This window comes from Schistosoma haematobium, chromosome 4 (genome assembly GCF_000699445.3).
Source record: "Schistosoma haematobium chromosome 4, whole genome shotgun sequence".
In the NCBI taxonomy this organism is placed as follows: Eukaryota; Metazoa; Platyhelminthes; class Trematoda; order Strigeidida; family Schistosomatidae; genus Schistosoma; species Schistosoma haematobium.
The window spans coordinates 40,263,129-40,285,808 of NC_067199.1; the positions used below are offsets into that span (position 1 = coordinate 40,263,129).

At 32.6% G+C, this 22,680-nt stretch overlaps 2 protein-coding genes across 2 annotated transcripts in view; one reads left to right on the forward strand and one right to left on the reverse strand.

Moving 5' to 3' along the window:
* The window catches only part of RAD54B_3 (DNA repair and recombination protein rad54b), a 52,659-nt gene that overhangs the window by 1,634 nt on the left and 28,345 nt on the right, over positions 1-22,680 (forward strand). Inside the window, exons 5-16 of the mRNA XM_051216408.1 lie at positions 1,517-1,597; positions 3,429-3,610; positions 4,498-4,627; positions 4,725-4,805; positions 5,626-5,784; positions 6,325-6,673; positions 10,264-10,562; positions 12,188-12,460; positions 13,503-13,632; positions 15,430-15,536; positions 17,125-17,355; positions 18,479-19,598. Coding sequence (XP_051066998.1) covers positions 1,571-1,597; positions 3,429-3,610; positions 4,498-4,627; positions 4,725-4,805; positions 5,626-5,784; positions 6,325-6,673; positions 10,264-10,562; positions 12,188-12,460; positions 13,503-13,632; positions 15,430-15,536; positions 17,125-17,355; positions 18,479-19,045 — 2,535 coding nt within the window. The 5' untranslated portion in view covers positions 1,517-1,570 and the 3' untranslated portion in view covers positions 19,046-19,598. The remainder of the gene's footprint in view (positions 1-1,516; positions 1,598-3,428; positions 3,611-4,497; positions 4,628-4,724; positions 4,806-5,625; positions 5,785-6,324; positions 6,674-10,263; positions 10,563-12,187; positions 12,461-13,502; positions 13,633-15,429; positions 15,537-17,124; positions 17,356-18,478; positions 19,599-22,680) is intronic.
* The window catches only part of TRAPPC8_4 (Trafficking protein particle complex 8), a gene marked incomplete at its 5' end in the record, with an annotated part of 31,107 nt that continues 30,148 nt past the window's right edge, over positions 21,722-22,680 (reverse strand). Inside the window, one exon of the mRNA XM_051219392.1 lies at positions 21,722-22,632. Coding sequence (XP_051066999.1) covers positions 21,842-22,632 — 791 coding nt within the window. The 3' untranslated portion in view covers positions 21,722-21,841. The remainder of the gene's footprint in view (positions 22,633-22,680) is intronic.

Here is a 22,680-nt window from a genome sequence, read left to right on the forward strand (position 1 = left end):
TCAATCCTTTAATCTCTTAAAACCTTTTAAGGATAATAGTCTTTCGTATTTGATACCCTTAAGATCAACCTAGGAGACTAATAAATGATAACACTGACGTTTCGTTCTAAAATACAGAAGTTGAAGGTACATCTGCAGTTGTATAAACTAATTTTTCTGCCTTAAAACCTTAATTTGACGGATGGAGTTGCTGAGATCATCTAAACAAGGAAAATAACTTCAAGATATTACAAGAGAATTATTCGATAAACTTAAATACTAAGAGACATTGACATACGTTTACAAAGTGTTATGTTGTCTGGGATTGCATGTGGGCATTAGTTACTCACTAGTCATTTCTTTGTGTAAGTTCTTGTGACAGATTGCCGTATACTTACGTCTATCCGTTGATAAATCGTACTGTCCCATTTCAATTTAGATTTTCAAACAAAACAGAAAAGCCGGTCGGATTCTGAATGGCATCTAGAATGAATGAGTGAAATGCTAATTTTCATAATAAACACATTTCAAAGTGGTTTGTTTTCCTGTTTTTGCTGCATCAAATTTGTTTCATTCCACCGTCTAGTTTCAGTCGTTAAGAAAATTTACCTTCTCTGTTTAAGGGAATATTGAACTAGAAAATAATTTGAGCCCGATAAACTTGAAGAAAAATATTTGGGGCAGAGATTGGTCGACTTTCATCATGAATATTATCGTTTCTTATCAAGTTTCATTTCTAATTACTGGAAACTAGTGTATTAATTATGATTGTTCTCATATTTACATAGTATTATTATCACAGGAAAAAGCCTGGTATGATAGGAGATCGAGAAATTCCCCACAAAATGTGAGCTAACAATATTGTAGTTGAAAAGGACGTGAAAACTTAAAACTAGTCAGTAAAGAAATAAATGCAACAAAATAAATGTTTATTAAACAATACTGATATATTCTTAACGCAGCAAAGTTATATTTCACCTCATATAAATGCTTCCTCAATAACATTTCCTCTAAACGAATTGAAGGCAGCCTTGATGTATAGACAGATAATTTTCGACATAGAATACATATGATAGTTTTCAAGGAATTGGCAGAAGTTGAATATTTGACCGACCAATCTATACCTAAACTAAGACCTGTTTGCAGAGTATTGCAGAAATGAATATTCTAGACACGACTGATAAATTTTAAACTGATGATTATTACATGCATTTGTAAGCTCTTTAAAAATGAATACAACAGCAGCAAACCGTGACTAGTACATAGCAGAGATGTGGATGTTTGTGAGTATTTAATGAACATAATATTGACTAGTGTCTGGTGATCAGTTTTTTAAATATACTAGTTCTGGATAATAAGGACTAGTTATCTCTTTTTTAGTAATGCAATTAAATTGTACGATTCTCACTTTGGCTTTGTGTCTTACTCATGTCTTACACATAATTAATTTTCTAGCATTGATTTATAAATTGCATGTATATTTCCATATTACATCTCACGTTGTGTACAACATAACCTCGATTTTGGTGTCTTGTAGACGAATTCCAAATCAAAACTGAATGAGTCCTGGGGTTCTTCAAACCATCTGGTTATGCCCAAGCCTCCTGCTAACTGCATTGTAAGAGTAGTAACTTAATTCTAAACCTTGTAATTTATTCACTTTTCTACTTATGACCGATCAAATGCAGGTCTTCATAATGTCAAACTATTATCTAATGTCACATGTTTTCAAGATTTTGATATAATTTAGTCTAATGGAAATTTAGGTATATGACTTATTATTTGTTTATTGAATTCTCAGTACATTTCGGATTCATTTTGTATTGGTTGTTTAAATCTTCCGATTGATGTTTAGGACTGAAATTGATCAGTCTCTCATTGGCTGAATTAAATGAATTAAAACTTCACCCCGTTGCACAAGGTAGTGGCTATCTGAACTCAGTAGCTAAATGGATAACGCGATGGTGTTTGTAGAAAACGGTACTGGGTTCGAGTCTCCTTAGTGAACATTAACTTTGAGATACATGTACATCCAGCTGACAAGTCCCAAACAGGACAAAACGTGCGTCCTAGATTCCAGTGCTAGCCACCATCCATCTCTGCTTATAATTTCCTATCAGGTTTTGATCATTTTAACACAAGATTACTGCCTATTAAATCCATTCTTTTGAATAATAATGATGACAAGTATAATTCTCGTATTTGAAGTCAGACAAATAATGATACTTATCGACTGACTTTAAGCCTCGAAGCCCCTTGAAAGTCGTAGCTCAGTAAAAAAGTCTCTGTTGCGTCTGTTTACCGTCGCTATCAAGCCCCCAATCGATTGAAGCTAGGTTGGGTACCGGCTTAGTGGTTTAAATGTTAAACGCTTGGCACCAGAACTTAGTGTCATGCGTTCGATCTCTAGTGGTGGTCTCGTGGGTGAACCCTGCTTAGGAGTTATATACTGGGAGGAAATAGCTATCCGATCTTTTGTTTTTAATAGTTGTCTAACTAAGATTAGTTCTTTTTGTAAATTATGAACAGTAGATGTTGAAATTCATTAAAATATATTAATAAAATTGATAACTGTCGCTTGATTTTGTTGTTAATTGTTCAAAGTGGCTAAAAAGAAACTTAGTTTCATTGCACTGTTAAAAATAGTTGTTAATTCGATTCCATATCATGATCAGAAAGCCAGACAAATAATTGATATACCTTTATACATACATTGCTCAATTGTATTTCGGTAAGAAGAGTATGAATATCAATTAATCAACTCATTCTTTTTTGTATAGACTGTTCAAAGGTTGATCTCTCGTTAGTTTACTTAGTCTAAATGATTAAATTAATTGTTTGACATGGGTGCCTTTTAAGTTGTCTTTGTAGTGATATTAGACTCCTTAATGACATATATATTTGCTGAGCGTTTGACGTCGTTCACATCTCTTGCAACAAGTCGCAACAAATATCCATGTGAACTCTAAGGTCATGACCAAATATCATGCACAGGTTATCAGTAGCGAATAAAAAAATAATTCTATTACATAAAATCACAACAGCTAATATCAGTAGACTCTTTAAACTATAGAATAAATACTGATCGTAAATAAAATCGTTCTAATAAGCGTCATGTATCCTCATACATTCTACATTAGTGAAGTTTAAGATTAAAGTGGTTGTTTGTGAACTGCAGCCTTATTAGTCAGTATATATATATATATATATATATATATATATATATATATATATATATATATATATATACTAATATGAGTAAATGTATTGAACAGAGCAGCCAATAAACCAGTTGTTATATTAGCAGTAAAGACAGTGTTTATACAAAAAGTTTACTTTCATTGTTACTAATAGAGATTTAATATTCCCAGGTTCAGTGTTAATCGTTGACTTAGTAGTCTACTTTATCCAGAGATTAATTCGTCGTTTTATTTAAAAAATAATTTTAGTGGTCTCAGAATCCCGACAACCTTCCTATTGTGGATGTAGTTTTAGAGTCGAAGTTTGCTTCACGTCTACAGCCACATCAATGTGAAGGTATTATTTTCTTGTATAAATGTTTAATGGGATTTCAACCGTATGTTGCTTTAAATGAATCTGATGAACGAATTACTTATGGATGCATTTTAGCGTGAGTTTTAACTTTTTTGGTCTAAGTTTTGACCCCACGACAAAGACAAGCTTTATCTGTATTTTTGTACTGACATAAGCATTTGTCGATCTTGTTCCATGCAGGAAAAATAACCTGTATTAGAGTATTAACATACTGTGCAGATCCATCATATTCTTGATAAATATTTCATACTAACTTAATCCCCTCAATGAAATATGTGTTCACTCATTATCCCCATTAAATTGGGATTGATAGAGTTCCTCAAGTATACATTAGTAAGCAAAAACCATAATAACAGGCAATACCCGTTGCGAAATTCGTATCTAGTGTTGCTCACCATCTGCATAAATACTCTCACAGCGTGTGAATTCATAAAAGTGACACAAATCTCAGCGAAAATATCAACAATCACTTTAATGGTCCATCAAATTGTTTTTCAAACCCATAGAACTACGTATTTTGAATTTTAACTATTGTTACTCAATATCACTATTGCATACACATAACAATCTCATCGTAAAAGTTATAAATGGGAACTTAACATTGTAGTACAATAAATCAATCCGCATAATTAGCCTCAACATAAAAAGTATAGTACCGTTTTATTGTACACAAATCAATGAGTGATTATTACTGATTTATATCTTTATTATTGCCTTATTCTATTAAGATTTTTTGGTCTGTAAGGTACTGCTCTACTGTATTTATAACACAGAATACATTTGGTAGTGTTTAATTAACTTGTATTAGACTATGTGAATGTATTTTCTTAAGATTCTTAAGGCTATATTTATCCTGCTGTGCGCTACTTCTATCTTGACTACAACACATAACCTTCGTTTTTACATTCATTATGTAAATTAGAAGGTAACGTCATTCGTAATAAGTTTTTGTTAATTTATTAGGGATGAAATGGGTCTTGGTAAGACAGTTCAAGCTATTGCCACCATTTGGCTATTAATTAGACAAGGACCGTACGGAGGTAGACCGGTTATTCAACGTTGCCTTATTGTAACTCCAGGTACACTTGTTCAGGTAATTGGTCTATTTTTTTAAATACAACTTAATCTTACTAATTTTTTTGGCTTGTATCATATATTCTGCCTTTCCTCTCTTATTTACATCATGTTAGAATTGGCAAAAGGAATTCTCCAAATGGTTAGGTCGTGAACAGTTACCTGTGTATTGTGTAGATCAAAATCATTCTGTTAAAGTGAGTTTTTGCTTGATTATGTCCGACTATTCTGTTTTTCATTATTTGTAGAATAATTTGATAATTATTGAGAATCATGTAAACAGTATATGTAGAGCCAGTTGCTTAGCGGTTAAACAATCGGACTTTCAATAACTTATTTACATGTTTGATCCTTACTCTATCTACTTCGATTTGAGCAGCTGAGCAATATAATTAACACTCATGCCTAGTATGGTTCAAAAATCGAATACATGAACTGTAAATAAATTACTTAAACAGTTTGTATCTATATTTTTAATTTGATAACTTTGGTCTCTTTCTGGTCCTAAAGTCTCACGTTATGACAACGGGCCATTTTGTTTATATTTGACTGGAATGTCATCTGTAACGCATCCTAAAAGCAGTAATATTTTTACAACAACATAGAAAAATTCTTTATAACCATTTGTAATTTTTCGTTGTCGATATTCAGGATCAATCTCTTACCATATCTGCATCGTGAGTTTGAGTCTCAGTGTACATGTCAAAACCACGATGCAGGTGCGTTCAGCTGACGAGTCGCAAACTGGACAAAGCGCGCCTCCTGAATTTCGCTGCTAGTCAAAATCCATCTTCTTTATAAGGCTTGTGACAAAATCACTGTATCAAGGCGATTTGTATATATCATATCCACATATTCCAACAAGAATTGATCAAAATTTTGTTCTATGTATCAACAATGGGATAACTAAAACCTGTACTAATGGTAATATAAACAACAGTTTTTGTTAAATTTTTTCATTATTTTCCACCTTTCTTTATCGGCAACTGACTTTTTTGTTTTATTTTCCTCCTTCAGAAATACCTAACAATGTCCAATGATTCACCGCAGGTTATTCTTATGTCGTATGAAATGTTTCTACAGCATACTAGTGAAATCTATGAAATTTCCGACTTGGATATGGTTGTATGTGACGAAGGGCATAGATTAAAAAATTCCAATATCAATACAACTATGGTAGGTTGTTTGGATTTTGTTTATTGGTACACAGAATATGTAATATAACGATGGATCATTATATATGTATTTTAGTCGATAAATTATTCGTCAGTCTGTTATATCATAGGCTTGCTTGTGCAGACTACTAGCAATAAACACTAGATCACGCTACTTGATTACGTGATCCTCACAATCACTCAATGAAACGACCGTTCGATCATGTTCGGGTCTCAAACACGCGGTTGTTGATGCAGGTACAAAGCACTGAGTTAACAGAATGAAATTTACATTATAAAATATTCTTTTATGCTAAATGTACCGAGGCATATCTTCCTTTAATTATTGACCAATCAAAGATTACTCTAATCAAACATAACATCAAAGTGCTATCTATTTCGGAGGAAATAGTCGGATAATTTAAAGTCGCTGGTGCATATTTTTTTAATGTTGTGATATTTGTAAAATCCTCAATAGATTGCCCATCATTTTTCCATCGTCATCAATTTTTACTTAGTTGAAATATATTTTTATTCTATATTCCTGTATTTTATAATTTAGGCACTTTGTCGACTACGTGCACGTAGACGTTTACTATTAACTGGGACTCCATTACAAAATCATTTGAATGAATTATGGTCATTGGCTAATTTCTGTGTACCAGGACGTTTAACTTCAAGTTTAGAAGAGTTTCGTCGTCAATTTGTTATACCACTATTAAATAGTCGTAACTTAGTACAAAATGTTAAAAACAATCTTAACAATGATGATGATTGTGATTCTTGGAGTTATACAAACTATGAGAATTGTGATGATTTAGAAAGTCCATCAGCCAAATTATTCCGACTATTGAACAGTTTCTTTTTAAGACGCACATGTGATGTCATTGCACCAAAACTAACTGATAAAAGTAAGTACTCCTAACTTTTAAAAAATTCTATTTGTGTGTGATAACTCTGTAATTATATGCATATAAATTTAGTAGACATGAAACTCCCTGTTCGAGTCCTATTGAATTGTCGTGCATACTACTTGATGTATACCAAACCCAATATACAAGTAAAAACGCTTTAATAACTATGAAGGTTTAATTGCGAAGTGTATTTATAACGTACACGATTCACAGGAATATATACAAATATCCTTCTGGTTCAGAATTGGACACGGTGAAACCTTGTATAGGTGTATGGTTGACCTCTTTCCCTATAGCGTCACTCGTCTATAACTTCTTACATACCGTTTGATAGCATATAAGCACAAGCGTGTGAAACGTCTATAAACATCTAAACTATCATCGTGTTCTTAAATTATTTCACGTTCCTGTTCTTGTTAAGCTACCTGAGCTGAAGTTCGAAGTTGATGTAAATTCTTCATAATCAATCACCCGTATACAGCCATAAACATTCATCCACCTAATTTCCTATTATCACACCTGACTGCTAACACTATATTCTAGTATTTTTGTGCTATGATAAAAGTTCATTATTTTATGGTAGTAGTGAATTTAATTTTATTGATCGGTTACTGATATATCTCTACTAGTTTATGTATAGGGATCATATCTACATATTATTTATGTGCTACAGATAATTCTAAAGCATCTGTTATTGTGAATGAAAATTGAAAATTACAACAGTGTCACTGAAAAACTAATTAGTTCTCACTAATTTCTTTCATATGAAAAGTCATACCTGTTACCTATGGACGGATTAAAATGTCACAGATTAAGCCAAATTTCTTAGTCGAAAGATATTTAGAATGCGTAACTTGCACAGTTCAATACTAGATAAACTTTTTATTTGCCATTCACGATAGGATGTGTGAACATCGAGAAACGCTTCTCAGACTACTCAATTGAGTTGAAACGCGACTCAATATCAATGGTACCAAAAGATACAAGCAAGCATATAGACAGATACGTACGTTCATACACGCTCAAGTTCACATATGGGTGACGAAATGACTAGGATGATTGGGATCATTCATCTGTTCAAAAGTAAGGATAAATCGTGTAAGCGTGTAAAATGCTAGTCACTACAATATTCACCCTACATTTAACTGCTACACCCATTCTAAAAAATAATCAGGTGAAAAAGATAAGCAACATCTAAGTATTCATCTAGAGAGCCGATATAGTATCAGATATTGATCAAGTCAATTCCATTCGTGAGTAGTGCAGAATATTGAACAGTTGTAACTCAGACTGTTAAATTTATTTTTCTATAAATGAACCACCAAAGACTTCAATGCTTGCTTTAGATTAATAACTAATAATAGACGATTGCGTAATCCCCATTCTGTCGAATTTGTATGCTTTAAAATACAAGCTCGCGTTCATAAGATATAATACGTAAACTAACAATGAATGGAACGAAATTTTATATTATCTATGCTAGAAGCCAGACTGCTTGTTTTCACATGTAAAGATTACCTTTGTGATTTTTAATCTCACTCCAATTTCTTTTTTCGTGCAACATCTTATAGTACTTAATAATATTCAGTAACGTAATTTATTTCTAATCATTTTTGAACACATTGCTCATATAATGTGATTGTTCCAAGTATTTACATGCATTTGTGACATTTAATTCATCCATTATTGTAATCATATCCTCTCAAGATTTGTTTGTTTGTAGAAAATTCCCATATTTAGTGTTGCGTAGTTCACCTTTCAATTTTTTCTGCCATTTTTGAATTGGATACATAGTGTCATTTAATTTATCATACGTTTTTGTAAATTGCTATTAAAAAGTCATTGTGAAAAGTATTTCCATTTCGGTCGTGCTTTGAAAATATAAAGGCTTTAGAAATGTCACAGTTTGAAGTCAATGTAAACTTTATTACTTATGTTCATTATTATTATTACTACCAATATCGTTTTTCTAGGCAATTCTTTTACTTTAGACTTAGTGACTTTTATATGTAACTCAATCGTTTCGTCGAAATCTTTAAGCGAATTCAACGGGTCTGAATAAGAAAGGAAGTGATATCACAACCAGGATATAATGTGCTTGATCAAATGACCTCGTCAGGTGCACACATAAAAAACTTACATCTAGGTACTGACTTGGTATAAAGTAGCAATGAACATTCATTAGTTAAAAATAATTTTGTGCAATGAATGTACAATGAATGAAGTAATGACAATTCCAGTTTATTAATATGAGGGCTTCGACTTTATGTCCCGTTGGTTCGGTGACTCAACAAGCGACTCACAACGTTCTAGATTCCAATTGAAGCCGGAACATGTTGGACATATTTTAGTCAAACCAATCAAATAGTGTCATTTGCTTTCACCAAAAAGTAGGTGGGTCTATTCATCCAACTACATCGCGTTATCTTATTTATAACCAACAAAATCTTGCTTCACCAAACGGGAAGATGAGCAACTTTAGAGAGACCGAAACGAAGACCTAGGGAAATTGTGTCCAGATAGTCGTCATCCCAAAGCTTAGATTTATAAAAACAACCCAATTCTTGAGTGTTTCAATGACAAGTTTTTCAAACGACTTACGATCATGAGATGTTGGATCATTGATTCTCTGAACAACTTCAGCGCGTTGTTTATTCGTTGTCTGACCATCTAATCGAAGAGATGGTTGTCCAGTGACTAGATTACATAATTTCTCCAAAAGATTAAGTGTCTGGAATATGGTAAATGTAAAAAAGTACAAGATTGATAAATTGACTTATATTTTGAAGTATTGTTTTCCTAACATATATGTATGTTAAAAAGAAGCCGCGAGATCCAACAATGTTTATGCATGATCAATTAGCCGTAGGCTAGTATGAGACCTAGTACCAATTTGTGTCATTTGACAAGCCATATCAACACAGTGATATGCTAGAGTAGCAGGAGTAGGATGGCGTGATACTGTGAAATCTGGTCGTCTTAGATTTTATTCTTCGTATATTTATGGGTTCGCACTACTGAAGAGTCCTATGCGAATACAGAACAGCTACATAACTTTCAACCACTTGGTCTCATGTTGGAGTGCGTTTCATCTGTCTCAGTCGAGGAAACAAAATGTTATTATTATTGCTCATAGAAATAATATTATTCAAAGCTGTCTACATATACGTGTACTTGATTATTCATTTGTGTTAATGGATTTATCAATTATTCATAATGATTTAAATATCCCATCTGCTCTTTCTCGAATAAAGATACGTTGATTGGTCACTGAGTAGTGACATATTTCATATTTGTCTAGTCCTTTAGTCCCAACCGAATTCTGGCGATCAAGTTACAATTTGGCTACTATTTTCAGTGTCTGGACATCATGTTCACCATACTTTAATGTTAGATAGGTGGATGTAGTCTGCAGGAAACCCCTGAGAGTTCAGCTACTTCTTGCTTACGTGTGGTAACTAGTACGAAACTGACGTTAAACAGGGTTTACTCTCGAATACTTCCAGCCATCTAACATGAATAGATATTTTTCTACTAACAGTCTGCTTATTTGGTTGTTTTCAACGTGCTTTATTCTCTATATATAGCTGAACATATTTTGTTTTGTCGTCCGAGTAAACTGCAAACCGATTTGGAAGCTATACTTACACAGTGGATGAATAATGAATTTAATTTAAGTCGATGTGAATCTCTTAAATTATTCTCACACGATGATGATTATGAAGATTTTGTTAAATCTGTGGAAAGCGTATCGTCATCACGTTCAAAACACCATAGTTCCATTTTATCAATTATAACAGCATTTCGAAAACTTCACAATCATCCATATCTATTAAGAAATTATTTAATACAGTCGAATTCTACACAAAATCAATCAGTTGATCGTGTAAGTTGTTACTATTTCAAATGTTGAGCTTTTACAGAATAGTTTCTTGGTCGTAATTGTCTTAGTTATAATTGTCTGATATATGTAGTTACTTTAGCTTTATATTTTATTAAAAAGAAATGACATTTAGACGTATAATGATTCCATAACTTAAACATTCTGCTTCCAAATGTATTAAATCATAAGTTTACACAACTCGTTTCAATTAGATTATCTAGGTGATATTTCTAAATTTTGCATGAAAAGGTCTTGTTGTCTAATAAACGAATGTGTACCTAGTCATACTCTATTCATTTACTCCATTCTAAAATGTTACTTAAAAAACTGCCAATTGTCTTTATTCTGTATTTTTTAAATGCTCTCTGATGTTGAACTAAATGGTGCTATCATAATTTGAAGTTCTTCATCTTACGTATATATCACAGTCTCTTCCTAAGGCCTTGCTGAATCAATTTTGATGATCGTCTCATTAGTGGTTACATGACTGTTATGATATTGGGTTCCTCGTGAGGCCTGAATGTTCTGGACTTTGTCTCATATGAATTCCTGGGAAGTCACAAACGTAGGAAAAATAAATATTCTGCACATTCTGGTTTACGATTGTTTATCAGTGTATTTCAGTCCGTGTCGAAAACTACTTTTACATGTAACAAATCTATAAATCACCTAGATAGATAGAGTCACTTAATATTATATATTAGCACTGTAATACATCCCAATTAATTTGATTACATATTTATAGTTATACTTCGGAAGTCAATTCGCTTCATTCTTAACACTGTAGGGCATCCGCAACTCCTCAACTTTTTAAAAATCATTTCGGTAAACTTGAGAAATTAGTATTACAACGTAACTTGATACCTTGTTGCATCAGTTCTCTTACCTAGAATCCATACACATAAAGTTACAAAAATGAGTAACATAAAAAGTTAGATATAGGTTATGACAGTAGCCTAGATTTTAGGCCATGTTATCTAACATGTTCAATCACAGTGGTCCTTTATATCTTAAAACTGTTCAGCCTTTTGTATGATTTACACTTGTAATAAGTAACTCCTTACGGCCATTTGTTATTTCCACTTTTTCATGCATTTCAGTTAACATTATTAATCGTATTAGTTAGTAACTGAATTCATAACAACGAATGTCTTGAAAACACACATATACCGTTTGATACATACTCGAAACTCTTTTAATTGTTTTTTCTCATGTTTATCACGGTAGCTTGCATTTGATCTTAGTATTACTTACTTATATCTTGACGACATGAAATATTTATCCTTCAAGCAACCCTCAATCAAATATTTCAAACCTCTTATAAACAATATGGCAAATCATTCCCTGTTTTATAGCTAGGTGGTTGTTTCAACTGTCGTTTAAAAGTGTTAGCAGGTTTTTGAGTTTTCTCAGCATGTTTTTTAAAAAATCACTCCAAACTAAGTGTTCGAATAATCAACAAAATTGTCAGTCCTGCAAGCAGTGGTCTTTTGGAGAATAGAATCTGACAATCCTCCATACCATGTAAGTAAGTACACAGTTTCCTCCAAATATTTACATCGAATAAAATTATTTAAACTGATTCCTTTAGTTGTGTACATTTCATCATTTTTCCCCTTCGCACACAGCTACCTACAAAACTGACTGCAGATTTGCTCCGTTTGTTGAATTCTGAACATTCAATAGTGGCACAAGATCTCTGTTTTACAAATCTAAATGAATTTATTCAATTATCTGGAAAGTTCCACGTTCTTTATATCATGCTGAGACGACTGTTTGACAAACAACTGTCATCTTCGTCCACAGTGAATTTCCAGAAAAAATCGCGACTATCCAACAGTAATAGTAAAAATAGTTTACATATTAATGATCGTCTTGTATTAGTTTCCAATTTTACTCAGGTGAGTATTATGACTTGATTACTATAAACGTTGTTATACTATTCTCTCTATCAATTTATATTTTTTTTATTTATTTGAAAACATAAATATTGGTACAAGAGGGCACCAAATATATATGCGCCACACTTTGTGTGAGGGTTGTGATACTGCCCGGGTGCCCAAACCAAAGCAGGTGGTTTTCTTAGGGGGTCACACCCCCAGCCTTTGACCTGAAGGTCTCACCCACAAGGCAGTGGAGCATCGTGAGGAGATGCAGTCCCATGGTAGCCGGTGACCAAAAATTGGTTCATACGCCATTTATTCCCTCAGGATACTGGAGCCCATGTGCACCATTGGTTTGGGATCCGGTTAAAGCACCGGACATTCGCTTTTCGTCCTCTAATTTTCGTAAACAAAACCCCCACCCCGAAAAGGCTATGAGTAGGACTTCCTGGCAGAGGCTGTATACGCGTGGCCATGTGAGAGCATTTCGAGAGGGAGGGCGGGCCCACCTCACTCTCGGCCATACCAGGGCATTTTGGGGCATCAATTTATATTACTTCGGTTTATATGAGGCAACTATTTATCCCAGTAATACTCAGAAGGTTAACATTGCCGCTTGAGATAATAGATTTACGTATTTATGTTCAGTGCTTTTCCAAATGATAACAGTCTGCAGTAAAAACTGGATTCATACAGTTTCAGTGATATAAAAACTTCCTTCTCGTGAGTTTAGATTTTCTTTGCCATGAATATTATTATAAGTACTATCCTTTCCTCTCCACTTCTTTCCATCTTGTGAAATTTTCCTCTACTGGATGATACAAGAAATACTACCACCACTGATACTTCTGCTATTCTGGCATATCACTGTGTTGATATGGCTTGTCAAATGACACAAATTGGTACTAGGTCTCATACTAGCCTACGGCTAATTGATCATGCATAAACATTGTTGGATCTCGCGGCTTCTTTTTAACATACATATATGTTAGGAAAACAATACTTCAAAATATAAGTCAATTTATCAATCTTGTACTTTTTTACATTTACCATATTCCAGACACTTAATCTTTTGGAGAAATTATGTAATCTAGTCACTGGACAACCATCTCTTCGATTAGATGGTCAGACAACGAATAAACAACGCGCTGAAGTTGTTCAGAGAATCAATGATCCAACATCTCATGATCGTAAGTCGTTTGAAAAACTTGTCATTGAAACACTCAAGAATTGGGTTGTTTTTATAAATCTAAGCTTTGGGATGACGACTATCTGGACACAATTTCCCTAGGTCTTCGTTTCGGTCTCTCTAAAGTTGCTCATCTTCCCGTTTGGTGGAGTAAGATTTTGTTGGTTATAAATAAGATAACGCGGTGTAGTTGGATGAATAGACCCACCTACTTTTTGGTGAAAGCAAATGACACTATTTGATTGGTTTAACTAAAATATGTCCAACATGTTCCGGCTTCGATTGGAATCTAGAACGTTGTGAGTCGCTTGTTGAGTCACCGAACCAACGGGACATAAAGTCGAAGCCCTCATATTAATAAACTGGAATTGTCCTTACTTCATTCATTGTACATTCATTGCACAAAATTATTTTTAACTAATGAATGTTCATTGTTACTTTATACCAAGTCAGTACCTAGATGTACGTTTTTTATGTGTGCACCTGACGAGGTCATTTGATCAAGCACATTATATCCTGGTTGTGATATCACTTCCTTTCTTATTCAGACCCGTTGAATTCGCTTAAAGATTTCGACGAAACGATTGAGTTACATATAAAAGTCACTAAGTCTAAAGTAAAAGAATTGCCTAGAAAAACGATATTGGTAGTAATAATAATAATGAACATAAGTAATAAAGTTTACATTAACTTCAAACTGTGACATTTCTAAAGCCTTTATATTTTCAAAGCACGACCGAAATGGAAATACTTTTCACAATGACTTTTTAATAGCAATTTACAAAAACGTATGATAAATTAAATGACACTATGTATCCAATTCAAAAATGGCAGAAAAAATTGAAAGGTGAACTACGCAACACTAAATATGGGAATTTTCTACAAATAAACAAATCTTGAGAGGATATGATTACAATAATGGATGGATTAAATGTCACAAATGCATGTAAATACTTGGAACAATCACATTATATGAGCAATGTGTTCAAAAATGATTAGGAATAAATTACGTTACTGAATATTATTAAGTACTATAAGATGTTGCACGAAAAAAGAAATTGGAATGAGATTAAAAATCACAAAGGTAATCTTTACGTGTGAAAACAAGCAGTCTGGCTTCTAGCATAGATAATATAAAATTTCGTTCCATTCATTGTTAGTTTACGTATTATATCTTATGAACGCGAGCTTGTATCTTAAAGCATACAAATTCGACAGAATGGGGATTACGCAATCGTCTATTATTAGTTATTAATCTAAAGCAAGCATTGAAGTCTTTGGTGGTTCATTTATGGAAAAATAAATTTAACAGTCTGAGTTACAACTGTTCAATATTCTGCACTACTCACGAATGGAATTGACTTGATCAATATCTGATACTATATCGGCTCTCTAGATGAATACTTAGATGTTGCTTATCTTTTTCACCTGATTATTTTTTAGAATGGGTGTAGCAGTTAAATGTAGGGTGAATATTGTAGTGACTAGCATTTTACACGCTTACACGATTTATCCTTACTTTTGAACAGATGAATGATCCCAATCATCCTAGTCATTTCGTCACCCATATGTGAACTTGAGCGTGTATGAACGTACGTATCTGTCTATATGCTTGCTTGTATCTTTTGGTACCATAGATATTGAGTCGCGTTTCAACTCAATTGAGTAGTCTGAGTAGCGTTTCTCCATGTTCACACATCCAACCGTGAATTTTTACGCTTGAAATCAAGCGGTGTGACTTCTTTCTTAGTAAATATAAAACTTTGTTTCTGTTCCTTTTATTTGATCAATTATTCAGGTATATTACTGCTTAGTTCACGTGCAGGTGGAGTAGGTTTAAATTTAATTGGTGCCAATTACTTAATTTTGTTCGATATGGATTGGAATCCAGCAAATGATGCACAAGTAACTCTTTGTTTATTTTTCTGTTCTTATAATTCAACCTCACTCCCTAAAAGTCTGTTTATATAATTAGTTTTATTCAGCTTGAACATAAATTATTTTAGAATCATGTAACTTACTAAGAATGGGTTTATAGACTGACTTGAACCTTGTAAATCGAATTAGACGGAGAAGTGAACTGTTGAAAATTCATGGTCATTAGTCAAGTAAATTTACTGATTATACGTGGAATAAAATTTCCGTATTTTTTTAATATATTGAATAATACAATGAATGCAACAATCAGTCAGTTGGTTGGGGTGTTTATTGTGATTCAGTAAATATACTAATAAAGAATATAAAATGTCAACTGGATAAGGGATAGTTATCTTGAAAGCGATTTCAGAGGATCCATTTAATGATTAAGAAAGGGAAAACATTATGGAAACTTTTTTTGAACTCATAATCTTTATTTAGTTAGATGAATTCATATAACTTTCTCTGTATCTTGAAGCCAAATTTTCGATGCATAATTTAGGTTGAAGTAAATTTTTTGAATAGTTAGTAAAATAGTTTTTTTTATATTTATTTGGTGTCCAGTGTTTACTGGATGAATCTAGTTACGGATTCTTATTGTATTTATGTAGTCCATACTTACCTTTTGAGAGCGATTATCAATAATGCAATGATAGGTTTATACATAATTTCTTTCGATGTTATGTCCTCTAATTTAAGCTGAATGATTTAATTACGGGGCCTTCATTTTTATTCTGGACAACATCTTCAGTTTCTGCTCCGGATAGATATAAACTTTTCAGTTATTCTGTGTTTTATCAGTTTGTTTCAATGACTTTGTTTGTGATTGACTATCTTCAATAATTTTTATTGTCATCATTTGTCCTTGTGTTCACGTTGAATACCCTTGTTGGTTGACCTATGACCTTGTGAATGATCGATCCTTTTTGTGTTCCTTCATAGATTGGCTCTATATCAGTATGCACCGTTGATTATTTATTGATGTTAATCTCACACCCCTAGGAATTCTTTGACATCCTCGAAGTTTCTTTAATACAAAATGTGACGTTTCTTCAGTGGAATTCGTGTCTATAGTTGTCTGCACGCATTGATATCGGTAACTGTATATCATGTGGCTTAATCGCTAACCTGTGTTCATTCTCTCATAAATATGATTTTAATTAACCAACTACTAATTTTCAATATGTTGAATTTTCCAGTCATTTAGCTTATTTAACCAGATACATTTACTTAAACATTTCATATAAATTCAACGTAATATGCTTCCTACACTAATAAGTATCATAGTTTTTTCTAAAACTGTAATTCAGTATTAACCAATCATCTCAGATGACTAATCAAGATTTACATTTTCATCTATTGTCATGCCTTCTCCAAACTGTATTTGTTCATCTAAATTCATTCAATAAGTCTACATGTGGTTATCGTCATACATTAATCCGTTTTACTTACGAATATTAACAATAAATTCCTGAAAGATCCCAAATAAACGGATACTAAGTTGCCATATAATCTTTTCTTTTACTAAACTTCAGTTACTCAAATTTCTACATGTTAAACTCTTCTTTAATTTCAGGCTATGGCTCGTATTTGGCGTCCGGGACAAACTAGATCGGTTAATTTATACCGGTTAGTAACAGCAAGTGGTATGGAAGAACGTATATTTCAACGACAAGCAGCTAAATTAGCTTTAACCAGTCAAACATTAGTCAATACATCAATGTATAATGAAAATATTTTGGAATTTATTGAGACAAAAAAGAAACCTGATAAAAATCTTGGAATTCTTACTCGTGATGAATTGAAAGTTTGTTGATATTGATTATTTTTGAAATAGTGTTACTTGATGTTATTATCATGTTTTTTTTATCATTTAAGTTAGTTTATGGCTTTGAAGTTAGCCGTCTTTCAGTTTTATTACATAATTGATCTCCAAATGCTTGGGTTGAAAGATCCTGTACAGGATCTCAAATTTTTAAAATTTTTCCACCAATGAGATAGAATTTCCTGTTTCAGATTCCAGTTCATGATGCTGCTGCTTGGTTTCAATAGATCTCCTTAGATAACTTATTCTGTCGTTGGATTTATCTATATAAATCATTCAACTATTTTTTCCACTGTAGTTCAAGGATGCCTCAAAATGTAAATGAAGAGTCGTTTCTTCACTAGGTAACAATTTTTTGCAATATTTAGCTATTACTGGGGCTCAGTGGGTCTTATCGTACTATGATTTAGTAGGGGAAACCATTCATATTGTCTGTTTATTCATGTTCTTCTATGCAGTCCGTTCTTATCATGTCATCAGCACAATCAGTCATGTCGATTACTTTGTTTAAATGTATGTTTCAGTGTTTTTCATAACTGAAGACAGATTCTCGTTGAATCAAGATCTTAGATTACTTAAAATCAGATGAGTGATTTTATACCTCATTCAACTGTAAACAATCTGGTCAGTCAGTCGTAAGCCACGAACATGTGTTAATTGTTGGTAGATTTAGTGCTATGATGGATTTTGGAGTTGTGTGATTTGTTTCAATTAAAATCATTGTAATTGAGAATCAAATGTAGATTCAATTTAAAATCCGTCGTCAGCTCTTGCCGTAAATCAACCATTTGAAATTATCATCTCAAATAAAATTATACCTAAACCCTATCCTTGTTTACTGACTATTTGTTTTTATCATGATTTAAAAACTGGTTAACGCCATTTTCTTATCTAAACAAAGCTACTTTGAGAAGAGAATGACATGTGTTATTCAAAGCATAAATTTGCTCATCTTTCTACGATCCATGTTATCTGGGATTATTTACTGTAACTGTATTTCACTACTAATTATTTGTAAGTAGTACAAAGTGTATTACAAAATATGGAGTAATACATATTTTCTCTTGTAACTTGTTTATTATTTCCTTTTCCTTTCAATGTTTAGGAATTATTTCTCCTTCCCAATACATCATCAGGGTCATGGACTCATGAACTTATTCAGTGTAATTGTAATCAGTCTCTAGAAAAGAAACCTTTCACCCCAAGTCCTTCTCTCTCATCATCATCAGACATTGAAAACTATGATTCTGCCGATGAAATTGTAGTGAAGAGTTTTATAGATTATTCTCATGAACTTGACGATAAAGAGAACAAAAAAGAAGAAATCGAATCATCAGGACACACTACTGGTATTATCAATAATGAGAATGAAGACGATGAATATTCCAATATTAGAATATTTCAATTAGGTTCTACAAATCCACTTATTACTGAGAGCTTGAAATCACCCAAATCCCAATTCACCTATTTGAAACAACAGTCAGCTTCAATGCCAACGACAACTCATAAGTTACCATCATCTGATTCACTTGGTTTTCTATTGAATTGGAAACATTCTTTTTCATCTGAACAAATAGATCAGTTGAATGATCGACTTTTAATAACACATCAATCGGACCCTATGAAATCCTTAATAAACTGTATATTTACACTAAATTCGAAAGCATCTTAAGTATTTAGTATTTTTTATCTTCATTATATCGATTAATTTTCTCACCTCTCTTTATGCCTTTCTTGGATAATGACTTGAGTGTATTCATAAACAGTCCTATTTATAATGGATACCGTTAAGTGCTGTTTGTGTATTGGGGAAGATGTTCATTAAAATACATGTTGTCCTTCAATGAATGAAAATGTGCCTATTGTTAGGTTTGTCGGGTCAAACGAAGTTTGAAGATTGTATTGGCTTTTCGGATTATTTATGTATGGAAAAATGCAACAAGCAATAATTAGTTTATGCTTAGCGTACACTAAAGATAATAAACTCGACAGTAACAATAACAAAATCTCAGCGCATATATGCATGAAAGTGATCGATTCACCACGTGTGAAATAACAAATGAGGATCAACCACATAAGGAAACAGTTTAATCGAAATAGTACGAAAAAAGAATTCATCTTAATTACTCATAGGTAATGTAGTTGTGCTACACAAGTTCCATAGGTGTTAAAGCGAGGATAATTCGATTCACTCAATGAAAAGTGCTCAAAAGTATAACAAAAAGGTACTGAAGCCTTTTTGTGATTTATTTATCGTTTTCTTTTGATCGTTACTTTTATGTGCTGGAACTTAACAGAAGGTGTCTACGGGATTTATACTGTTGATTGAACTGGCATTCGGGAGGAAAACCTGAACTTAAGCTTCATCCAAGTCGGCGGTTTTCAACAAAGCGTCCATTCAGTCTTAAAAGAATCAGATTTTTCTGTATGACTAGGACGAAATCTGTCAAGTCAAGCAATCAGAGATGCTACTACTGCCGGGTTACTTATACTATTACCTAGGTTAATACCTGGTCGACAGAATCCTATTGATATGCAAGACTAGAGAAGCATAACACTCGCTACCTCTCACTATTCAGTCAATGTAGCTTTAAAATTGAGCTAAATAAACTTTATTTCTTCAGGGTGGTTGGAATATGCGTTCTCTGTGGTAACCAACTAATTCTAGATGGAACAGTCAATCCTCTAATAACATCAAGCAGCTAACGCTAGTAGGCTATCAATGAATAGTTTAACATAGTTTTCAAGTTCAACTAGTGAGATAGTCTGAGGTCATGATCATTTATAATTGTGTTCACGTTATATTTGCTGACGTTCGTTCATCAGTCTTCTTGTTAGATGATTCGACATAGTCGAACTATGTTAACCTGTATCACAGTAAGGTGGTAACTGCTAAGCTATTTGGTCTGTGACTGACATGTGGGAATAGGATTCATACAACTGATCGGTCTCTAAGTAGTGACCGATGTCACGTTTGCCTAAACCATATGTACTGGTTCGGTCTCCTCAAACGGGTCCGAATCCCCCCAAAGGCAGCAGTTTCTTCAAGACTACAGGTACACCTTGCTGATAGATATACCAACCAGCACGAAACCTAGGTTCACAGTTTCCTGTCGAGAATCCTCACCCAATTAACATTTCAACGTAGTGCATTCAATGGCTAATCACTTAGAATAGTGGTCTTATTACAATTAGATCGATGGAATTCAATCAGCACTAATGGCTAGAAAAACCTAATATTGGCTCAACCAATTGTCAAATGAGCTACCACTTTTCGAGCATAATATAAAGCATATGATTTCGTAACAGATAACATAAGGGTACGTGCAAACTATAATTTGTCTAAAAATTCCTCTATTTAACCTCAGCAACCGCAGATTTCAATCTAGCAGATACAAAAAGCAATCCTTACAGATGCAAATGACTTTTTTTATCTTAATATCTTGTGGATGGACGGTTACATTCCTTCCTACTAAACGTTTTTGGCCCTTCTTGTTAACATACAATTAATTAGAAAAAATCAAAAAGCTCTCTATATATTTATCAGTTTTACTGCTCCTGTGGAGCTAGTCACATTCAACTGACAAATACTCAAGTACAATTTTTATATTTCTGAACATCATCCTTCATAATGAATCAACGAACTGGTTAGATCTCTAGCCTTTAAAATGGTATTATTCTGAGTTATTTATCTATACCTTCTTATTAAGTTTATTAATCTTTAAATTCTTTTATAAGTAGTTCTCATATTTAACATCTATATTTATCATAATTTTACTTACATTACATTCTCACATTAATACAAACACTTAAGTGAGAAGTTGTTATGTCTCGATGAGAATTATGAATGGTTACTTTTGGGATCCATTTCTGAACTAATACTACACATATATTTTTATTGTATAATTGTTAAACAAGTTAGCTATTCGTATTCGTGTTCCTCTTTTTCTAAGCTTTATTTTGACTTATGAACTGTTATTATACGATTTACCATTCTTGAGTTGTGCCTTGTCTATCAATTACCATCTACATTCACAGTCACTTTGGGCTAAGTCTTGTACAAATGTTATTTCCTATTTCATGGTGCGATTTGGTCTCCTTGGTTGGTCTATAAACCCAGTATGTTTGAAGTAAATGATTCATATCGCGGAGGCTGATATTGGTGTTCTGGACTTAACAGGTAAGGCTAGGTGGGAATCAGGACCGATAAAGATTCCAGACTGCTCGTACTTGTTTCATGCATCATTGGTCCGGTCGATAATATACCGTTCTCTAATTCTTGGTATCATTACGTCATATATTAATAGGATACATGGCACAAGTTATAACAGAAGCAATTTTGAAAAATCAATTTAAACAGAATTTATTAAAATCCACTAAATTGTGCATATTTTTGACAATAATAGACATTTTTTCGTAATGTAAAACTTGTTTACTTTTTATTCATTTAAGTAGTATAATTCATATTTTATAAATAAACAATCTGATATTTTTTTCTAAATAATTCAAAATTTGAAATATCATTAAAATTATGATTTTTTGAATTTGATTTATATTTTTTCAAATTATACCAATCATATTTTGAATTAATATTAAGATTAGATGTGAATTTATTAATTTTTATTGTATTCGATTCATTACATTTATATTTATAAGTAGTATGATTAAACTGGGTATTAGTAATTAAAGAGGTTTGTGAATTCATTGTGTTGCCATATTCTACGAAAGAAGGTATTTTCTTCTGTTCATTACTATTATTAGTATTATCATTGCTGAGATCACCAGAGCTACAGTTTTTCTTGTGTAAATATTCCGACATTTCTACAACATCTTTATTGGCTTTTTCATAATTCAGTGGTAAATCAGTAGTAGTTCTATGCACAGATTTAGCTTGATGACCAGAATTTTGGATAAATACTTTCTTCCCATAATTTATGAATGGAACGTTTGTACATTTTTTTGGAATTACATCATATAGATTACATAATGATAATCGTTTACAATAATTTATGATTGTAGTTAAATGTGTATAAAGATTTGATTTAAATTCTTTTATACCAAGTAACAGAATAATAACTCTTATATATATTTCAATAAAATTTATAAAACGTAATGCAGACTCATAGTTACTTAAATAAATTTCATAAGGTTTTAATAATTCCATAATATAACCGATAGTATTCAATAGTCCTTGATCTGTTTGATTTTGAAAATCATCTAATTCATGATTATGTACATTATTACGATTTGTTACTCTACCTAAAATTTAAAGTGAACATTAATGCGTTAGAATATAGATATATGTAT